This window comes from Octopus bimaculoides, chromosome 8, assembly GCF_046866305.1.
Source record: "Octopus bimaculoides isolate indiv1 chromosome 8, ASM4686630v1, whole genome shotgun sequence".
NCBI classification, from domain to species: Eukaryota; Metazoa; Mollusca; class Cephalopoda; order Octopoda; family Octopodidae; genus Octopus; species Octopus bimaculoides.
This window is the reverse complement of record NC_142935.1, coordinates 84,720,895-84,730,894: the sequence shown is the minus strand read 5'-3', so window position 1 is coordinate 84,730,894 and position 10,000 is coordinate 84,720,895. Positions and strand designations below refer to the sequence as shown.

The following is a 10,000-nucleotide window of genomic DNA, read 5'->3' as shown; positions in this document are numbered from 1 at the left end:
TTTAAAATAGAGAGAGGGAGTTAAAAATAATCCTTAATACCAAATTCTTTCAAAAACAATCTGCATTTACACTTTACTAGACATGTCCCACCACCACCACCACCATCATCACCACTACCACCAGTCATTATCTGCATTTACATTATTTGATGCGAATTATTACTAAATTGCTTCCATCTTCAACTTTCCTATAGTCTCTGTTATATTGCAACTTGTATGTATAGATGCATGGGTAAGAAGCTTGTTTCCCAACCATATGGTCTTGGGTTCAATTCCAGTGTGTGGTATACTTTAAGCATGTGTCTTCTTCTATAGCCTCATAACAGCCAAAGTTTTGTGAGTGGGTTTGGTAGAAGAACTGAAGAAGCTCAACACACACACATGCACACACACCCACACCCACACACACACACAGAGATAGTGTGTGTGTGCATAAGTAATCATTACAATGCAAATACTGAACTATAGGAGGAATTAATTAGAGAAGAACTATGTTGTAAGTACAAACATGCACCTAAAAATACACTAATAAATCTAATTATAAGAGATTCAACATCATCACTAGACTAGGAATCGAAGACAAAACAGAGCCATATACCCCTAGAGAAGCAAGAATATATTTAAAAGACCTTAAAAATAATTTTGATATCAACCTCAAAGTTAGACTGATACACCCTTCCAAATCAGATATAGGCAGGATTAGCAAAACTATTTTCGATAAGGTAATATTAATCCTTAAATCTAAAATTAGACTGTCTTTGTGGTCTGACACTCAGGTAGTATTCAGCTTCTTTAAAGAACTAGTGATAAATTAAAGTAATAAATTTAAGCAACTACACATAACTAGCTATTACTCCACTATTAATCCTATTCTTCTAAATAAGGCCTTAATTTTTGCTATGTGGAATTCAGGTTTGTCTAGATCAGAGATAGAAAATTATATTAGATGCATGAGGAATTATGGTAGATTTCGATGACAAACTTTGGAGCTGAACAGAAAGGGTGGATTTCTTTGATACAGAAATGGGATCTAATGACTCTGCTCAAGGCATGGATCTAGTTGGAGTATATATCCTATCCCAAATCAAATCCTGGCTTCCTAAGTTGGGAGTTAGTCTATACAGGGATGATACTGTCTTCATGCTATGTATCAACAAATTCCATCCATTCCATGTATTTACGGAGAAATGGACATCAAAACGATGGTGGTGGTGGTGGTGGTGGTGGTGGTGAGTGTTAGCCATCATGTGACAGGTAACTTTGATGTATACTTTGGCTACAAGAGGAATACAAAGAAATGTGGCATACATACAATGACTTTAATTTAACTTTAATCAAATTTCTTGGTAATAACACAAAATGATGAAATGAATGTTAATTATCAAAAGAAAAATTCTTACTACTTTAAAATAAATAATGCAAATTTCTTATTTGTACATTTGCACTAAATATATGTTATAATTCTAAAAACACAATTGAGTCACTGCTGAAATGATGTTTGCCTTTTTCTGATATATATTGTGTATTTATCACAACATGCCTATGAAAAGATTTTCTCTCAGACAAAAACCACAGTATTATGCCTTTTGATGGTTTATCTACATCATCATCATCATCATCATTTAATGTCCATTGTCCATGCTGGCGTGGGCCAGATGGTTTGACCAGGGCTGGTAAGCTGACGGGCTGCACCAGACTCCAGTCTGATTTGGCATGGTCTCTACAGCTGGACGCCCTTCCGAATGCCAGTCACTCTGAGAGTGTAATGGATGTTTTTGCATGCCACTGGCATGGGTGCCTATTGTGTGACACCAGTAGCTGCCACAACTATGATTTCACTTGGCTTGATGGGTCTTCTTCTCAAGTACAGCAGATTGCCTAAGGTCTCAGTCATTTGTCATTGCCTCCGTGAGACCCAACACTCAAAAAGTGCTTTTTATATGTCACCAGCATGGGTGCCAGTTACATGGCACTGACAACTGCCACAACTATGACTTCTCTTGACTTGATGTGTCTTCTCAAGCACGGCATATCACTAAGGGTCTTGGTCACTGGTCATTGCCTCCGTGAGGCCCGATGTTCAAAGATCATGCTTCACCACCTCATCCCATATATTCCTGGGTCTCCCTCTTCTACAGGTTCCCCCCTGCTGTTAGAGATCAGCCCTTCTTCACACGACTTTTCTAAAATCTCTCAACATAATCACAATTTATTCTATTGGAAATCTATATCTGCAAAATTTCATTTAAAAAGTGTGTATCTCTTAAAAAGTTATGACATTTAACCTGCTTCTTTTATGTTACCTCTCACTGTAACTTTTTTTTTTTACTCTCTCTCTCTCTCTGTCTCTCTCTGTCTCTACCACTCTCTATATGATATTAAGTATAACTAAAGAACTCAACATCTAAACAACATATATATTGGCTTTTATTAAATAGCAATATCTATATTTTCATGCTTTTCATTTAGATGTCATCTTTCCAGTCATACAACACACACACATACACACGCGCGCGCGCGATAAAAATCCTGTTGGTTCCAATAATGGGCTTTTAATTGTTTAATCAACTGAACTTATTTGTTAAATTACTAAGTGGCTGCATATCCCACAATCATGTCTACTCTTGGCATTAATGAGTATGACAGAGGATTTGACATGGCTGGTCCTTTGAATTACTGATTCAATCCATCTGACAGTCTTCTATACAGTTTCCAATAACCCAGTACTAACCACATCAGTCGGTCAATCTAAGACTGTTGTTAAAGGTTCTTACCCATTATACTCTGCATTGGAATCAAACCCAAGACCTCATGACAGCAAATCAAATTTCTTTACTTTTTCATGCTTGTATTCATACACACAAACATCTCTGTTTGCATGTATTTGTGTGTGTGTCTGTGTGGGTGTGTCTGTGTGTGGGTGTGTCTGTGTGTGTGTCTGTGTATAAATGTATGTATGAATCGTGGTGGCACAATGGCCCAGTGGTTAGGGCAGCACACTCGCAGTCATAGGATCACGGTTTTGATTCCCAGACCGGGCATCTTAAGTGTTTATTGAGTGAAAACACCTAATGCTCCACGAGGTTCCGGCAGGGGATGGTGACGAACCCTGCTGTACTCTTCCACCACAACTTTCTCTCACTCTTACTTCCTGTTTCAGTTGTGCCTGTAATTCAAAGGGTCAGCCTTGTCACACTGAATATCCCCAAGAACTACGTTAAGGGTACACGTGTCTGTGGAGTGCTCAGCCACTTGCACGTTAATTTCATGAGCAGGCTGTTTCATTGATTCTATCAACAAATGAATGGTGTACTGTGTGTGTGTGTGTGTGTGTGTGTGTGTGTGTGTGTGTGCGTGTGTATGTGCATGTGTGAGGTCAAGATGAAGTGTTGAAGATAGTTGGAGGTAGATTTAGACACAACAGTAAATGGCTGATGTTTTTATAGTGTTTCATCATACTCTTGCCATTTCATGACACTTGTTTAAGAATAAAACTTAAATATGTCCTAGACTACCTCCTGTATTACCAGAAAAAAAAGATAATATTAGTGTTAGTCTAATGTCATGCTTTTTTCTTAACTGTGTAATTATTTCTTGTTAGCAACTTAACTAACAAATACACAACCTTGTACATGATGCTTAATTCATCACTGCTCCAACTAATGAGGTCAGAATAATACCTAAACATACCTGGGGTTGCCTCCTCAAACCTGCCAGAAAAAATGAAATGAAATTAATTTTTTTATAAAGACATGGCCTGAAATTCATGGCATTGATAGAGTTGATTAGTTAAACCCAAAACTCTACTGATGTTTCTTTAATGACCCCCTGCTCCCCCAGTATGACAAAAGTTAACACTGATGAGATTTGAACTCAATTATCAATGGCTGTAACTAAATACTGCCAGAAATTTTGTTTGAACGATTAATGATTGCACCAATCCAACGATATTAGCCATTGGTTAATATCAATATTTTTTCCTCAATACTTCTGTTTTATGATCTCATCATTAAATCATGTTAGTCGACACTACTTAACTGTTTGTATAACTACTGATCATATTAACTTGAAGTTGATTACAATAAAATGTGGGAACTAGAAGATGAAAGATGAGGTTAATCATAAAGAACACCTCTTCATACTGATTTGGTAGGAGTTAAATATGTATCAAGGCTGATTGGAGTGATGTCAGGGAAGTAGTTGGCTGGCTGGTTGGTCAGCTGGTTGGTCGGCTGGTTGGTTGGTTGGTTGGTTAATTGGTTGGTTGGTTGGTGGTGATGGTTTGTAACAGTACTAGCAGCAGCAGCAGCAGTAGTAGTAGTAGTAGTAATGGTGGTGGCAGCAGTCACATTTTTTAACCATGTGTAGAAAAAGTTTTCTTCAATTTGTCTCCATAATTCCTGACAAAGATGATGGAAACACATTTTATCTCAACACGCTTTCTCCTTTCCTTTGGTTTTGCCTTTTCTAATCTCCATTTCAATTCAGAATCTAAATTGATTGCAATGCTGTTTATATATCGAATCTTTTGAGCAATTTTGGTAAAACTCATATCAAAAATTCATTCACATGTCTGCTACATTTTCTCTTTTTTTTTTTCTTTTTATTTTCACCAGTTTGAAGATGGAGTTATGCTGTTTGTATTAGCTGTGTTTTGTTTATTCACAAATACAAAACTAATGTGTATATTGACAGTACTTGATGAGATTTTCTTTAATGTTTGTTTAATTGTTTAATGTTTGTGATTTTAGAGATTGATGTGAATGTTGAGGTAACTTAAAAATTAAAATTTTTCATGGTGCTTTATATATGTGTGACCGGCTGTATAATGTCTGATTTTTCATGGGTTAGATGGATGGGGAGTTATTTTGAAGCAGGATATAACTGCCAGATGCTCTTTCTGTTACCAACCTTTGAGTATTGTTATTCACAAGCCAGTTGTTTCTTTATTCAGTAGGTTTCTGAAAGTACAGTGCAACCAACTATAATGACAACAAGTAATGTCAACGTAGTCACTGCTTGCACGAGCAGTGACAAGTGTGAAATATCAGCATTCATGCACACACATGCACACACACACGCATATGTACACATACATTAGTGTGGCTTAGTGGTTAGAATATTCGGTTCACGATTATAAGGTCATGAGTTTGTTATGTAGCAGCACGCTGTGTCCTTGAGCAAGACACTTTATTTCACATTGCCCCTGTCCACTTAGCTAGCAAAAATGAGTAGTACCAGTCAGAAGGAGAGAGCAACAGAAAGAGAGAAAGAGTGGAAGAGAATGAGAGTGTGAGAGTGTAAGAAAGAGCTGGAGAAAGATGGTGGCAAACTACCAGGATAAACGCATAAGGAACAGGGATTGGAATAGAAACAGGATGGTAGAATAGAGCAAGAGAGAGATAGATGGTGGCAGAGTGCCAAGCCATACCCTCAAGGTACAGGGATCAGATATAAATGACAGGGTATTGCCAAAGGTGCATGAGTAGGGAGTAGGGACTTCACATGAATGTAAAGGGTGGTGGGAGGGGACCTGGGTATATAGACTGGGTGGGGGATAACAGGATAGCAATGATACAGTGAGCAGGGCTGTGAGGACAGGAGTGGGGAGCAAGAGGAGAGATAAGCATAAGTATAGTGCATGTGAAAGAGGAAGTGTAAGGAAGAAAAATGATGTAGTTTGGTTTGTTGGGGTAGGGTGTGGGAAAAGTTTTAGCATAACAAGTGGGTGGAACACACAGCACTTCTAGAACTCAGTTTCTGTTAAAATATTTGAGAAAATTTAAATTAATGTGCCCTACTGGTTAAAATTCTATTTATTTATTTGTGCAGCTGAAGATGGCACTGCATTTAAATTGATGTAATGACTGCATTGTTCAATTAAATGGAGCCCCTTGAAACGGTCGTACTGCATCACTACTTGATATCTTGTTGCTTATTTTGATTCTTCGTATGGGTGTGTGTGTCTTTGTGTCTGTGTTTGTCCCCACTTTACCACTTGACAACTGGTGTTGGTGTGTTTATGTCAAAAGTGACCAATAGAATAAGTACTAAGCTTTAAAAAAAATAAGTCCTAGGCTTGATTTGCTCAATTAAAACCCTCCAATGCAGTGCTCCAGGATGGCCAGAGTCAAATGACTGAAACAAGTAAAAGAATAAAAGAATTCATGCACACATACACACAAATATGTATAAATGCATTTATATAAGGTGATAGGTTTTATTTGTTTTATTTTTTTGCTAAAGACATGTTCTTTCATAATTAGAATTTTTAATTATCATAAAGATAACTGAATTTGTTATGTCAGGTTGTTCTGATCTCCATATTCAGAAAATATATATATTGTGCTTTGTAATACAGCCTTTAGTTGAATGTCCAGCAAAGAATCACAAAACACAGAGTACCTCCAAACCGCATATACATTCTTCCTTCCTTGCTGTACCTATTTCAGTACACAGATACACAACTATATATGCATATATCCTACCCCTCCCCTCATAGAACCACTTTCCCACCTGGTCCCAAACCCAGTTGTTTTTTTTAGGAGTTGGGGTGCTTTTTCCATGCAATCACATTTTCCTATTCACACTCCTTCTACAATTTTCTTCTCAATCTTTCTCCTGATGAAGGAGTAGTATCTGAAATGACAAGATCTTTTGCCTTCTTTGTGAGTATTAAACTAATACAATGCTGGTTAAAACTTATTCTTCCTGTGTCATTTTCTTTCTTTTTGTGTTCATTGACTTTCTAATTTATAAATAAATATGTGTGTATGCATATGTGTATTTGTAATACATACATGCATACATACATACATATATACATGCAAAAGTATATAAGCATGAATGCATGTATTTAAGTGTGTATGTATGTATCTATGAGTGACTATATGCAGGTATAGGTATGTATGCATGTATGCATATATGTATGTATGAGTGAATGCACGTGTTCATATATCAAATACATTTAATATATAAATAATTCTTCATAGATACTGTTAATTAACCATATGGTTAATTAACAAGAGAAAATAATTATGGGTTTGGAAACTATGGAAGAATGATCATTAATAATCGGTTGCCTGTTAGATTTCCTCTATAATCCCAGTAATTTTTGTTACTAAATTTACACATTCTTTTGCACCTGCTGCTTTATATTCCTGTTAATTAATGACACAATAATGTTAACAAATATCTTTTTTTGTTATCTGAAATCACTTCAATGAACTAATACTTATGTTAATATTTTAACTCCCTCCCAACTCAGTGTATTGTGAAGAGGCAGCTCTAAAAATCTATGATGGGTTTGCTGATCCCTCTACAGTACCAGCTGAAAAAATCTGTGGTCGCCTTTATGCTGATCATGGCGGACAGAAGGAATTTATTTCAAGATCGTCAAGGATCACGTTGAGGTAGGTAGGTGTTTCTTCATTAATTTATGTGGTAACCAATCAATAAACTCAATAAAATAAGTAGTAGGCGGGATATCAAGTTTATCTGGTGCTTAGCAATCTTATTTATATATTTCTACAGGATTTTAAATGCCAAATTTTTGATCTCAGAGAAGTTGTGTTTCATTTTGTATTTATCGTACAAAGATGTCACTGAAACTACGTTTTCACCTTTTGCAATAAATAAATTGATCTTTAAGAGAATCTGCTTAACTTAATTAGTTACTGGGCTCTCAAGAAAATGGGGTTGATCTTCCTAGATTACTGACTTCAAAATGTAATTAACTAGAAAGATTTTTCCTTCAAATGAAAGTGTCCAATCGAAAAATTCCATAAATGATTTCTGGAATAAAGATGGCATTTACATTAATTCTTTGCACAAGATGAAAGTTGGAAAATGAATAAAGTGTGTCAATTGATGCTTTAAAGTTTAAAAAATATCATTAGTTGTCTTTTAGAATATCTCTTTCATAAAAAGGAATAATTAGGGAAGCTATGTTAGCAGAGGAATCATCTGCTGTTTACTTTAAATTACTTTAAGTTTAGGCTATTAATTTGAAATATATGAAGGAAACCATAGATATAAACATACATCATGCATCAAACATACATACATGCATACTAACATACATACATACATATATACATACATGCACATACATACATACATACATACGTGCATATATACATACGAACATATGTACATACATACACACGCACATACATACATATATACATACACACACATACATACATACATACATACATACATATCTGTTATGTGTTGCACACTATGGCTGGCCATAGCTGAAAAAGGCAAAATACTGAATGAAAAATTCTATGATGAAACAAAAATTAAGTATCAGCAAGGGTGATAAGCTTTCTGAATACCTGCTGCACGATGTGTCCATCATCCACATCAGAGCAAAAGACCATTGGTCCCTAGCATGTCTGAAAAACAATATCCATGTTGTCCATGTAAAGAGAACATCCAAGCAACGGCATTGCTGAAAATCAAGTTGCAGGCAGCCATCATATATGTATGGATGTATCATAGATGGAAGGATGCATACATGCATGCATGTGTGTATATATGTATGTATATATGTGTGCATGAATGCATGCATACATGCATGTATGCATGAATGCATGTGTGTGGCTGTGTATGTATGTTTGTATGTATGCATGCATACATGTATGCATGTTAGCATGTATATGTGTATGTACATATGTTATGTATGACATATGCATCTACATATATATATGAATGTTGTATTTATTTGTGACGGTTTTACAGCCAAATGCCATTCCTGACACAACTGAGACCAATTTTTTAAGTCAATTTTTAAGTCATACAGGGTTAGAATGTTAGTATTCTAAAAACCAAAGATGCACTCAAAATATGCTAGCAAAATTAAATAAACTTTAGATTTGATACCATAACCCCAGAAGCAGACAACATTGATGATAATATTAGGATATGGAAAAATATGGACATTTACTAAAAACCTGACATATTTCAGCAGGCAATAGCATAATTTCCCTTTCTCAATATATTTAAATTGATATTTAATTGGAGCAGATATTCTCAGAACATTTGAAAAATGTAACTTAATTTTGCCGAGTTTTCAATGAAATTAGAAAAATCATTCAAGAAAAACAATCTTTTGTGAAAATTCTTTCAGATTTAAATTCATACAAAAAAAGAAAATTTGAAAAAATTTATTCAGAGGTGGGAAACAGACTCACATCGCATATTGATGGAAGACAGGAGGAAGATGCTAAAAATAAAACAGCTTGAAGATCAATCATATAATTCTACTTTTTAATTACTACATTTAGGATTTCTTCAAAATTAGGTTAGGCTAAGCTATTCACTGATAGTATAATTTTTCTGGTTTCATTAGAAATTAGGTGAAAAACAGTTTTTAAATAATTATCTTCTGTTTCCAGTATTTAAGCGATTACATTCAATCTAATGACCGTTTCTTTGAGATTTACTTCTTCAATTAGTATTTTACTAATTAGAAATTACAAAAAGAAAAAGAATTTTTAATATTTGATGTTAATTATTTTTTTCAATTTTCATTAAGCTAGTTACTTTTTCAAAGTTGCCCAGTTTCATGTGACTTCCTTTCAATGTTGTTGATTTATAAAACAGAATGGGTTATATATATTTAAAAATAAAATCAATTTCTAAATGTCTTATCTTCCTTAATTTCTCAGAGTATTAGAATATGTTAATAAAAAGATACATTATGGAAATTATTCATCCAAAATCAATGGTTAATGCTAGTGCTATTACCAATAATTATTGATAGAGATGTATTTATCATATAAATCAACTAAATATATGTTAAGAGTAAGTCCTTATAATCCACGAGAGTAAATCTATATAGTGCCTGTACAGTTAACCAGCCAGCCACACAATATATTCCTTTTCAAGTTGTAGAGTATCTGAGCTCAGAGTACAATAAGCTTGTTATTATTATTATTAAAGTAGAGGTGGTGAGTTGGTTGAAATCTTTAGCATTCTGGACAAAATGCTT

General features: G+C 34.9%; 1 protein-coding gene across 1 annotated transcript in view; it reads left to right on the top strand.

Annotated features, from left to right (window-relative positions):
* Window positions 1–10,000, top strand: part of LOC106870397 (tolloid-like protein 1) — a 265,972-nt gene that overhangs the window by 219,731 nt on the left and 36,241 nt on the right. The window contains exon 6 of the mRNA XM_014916446.3: window positions 7,268–7,412. Coding sequence (XP_014771932.1) covers window positions 7,268–7,412 — 145 coding nt within the window. The remainder of the gene's footprint in view (window positions 1–7,267; window positions 7,413–10,000) is intronic.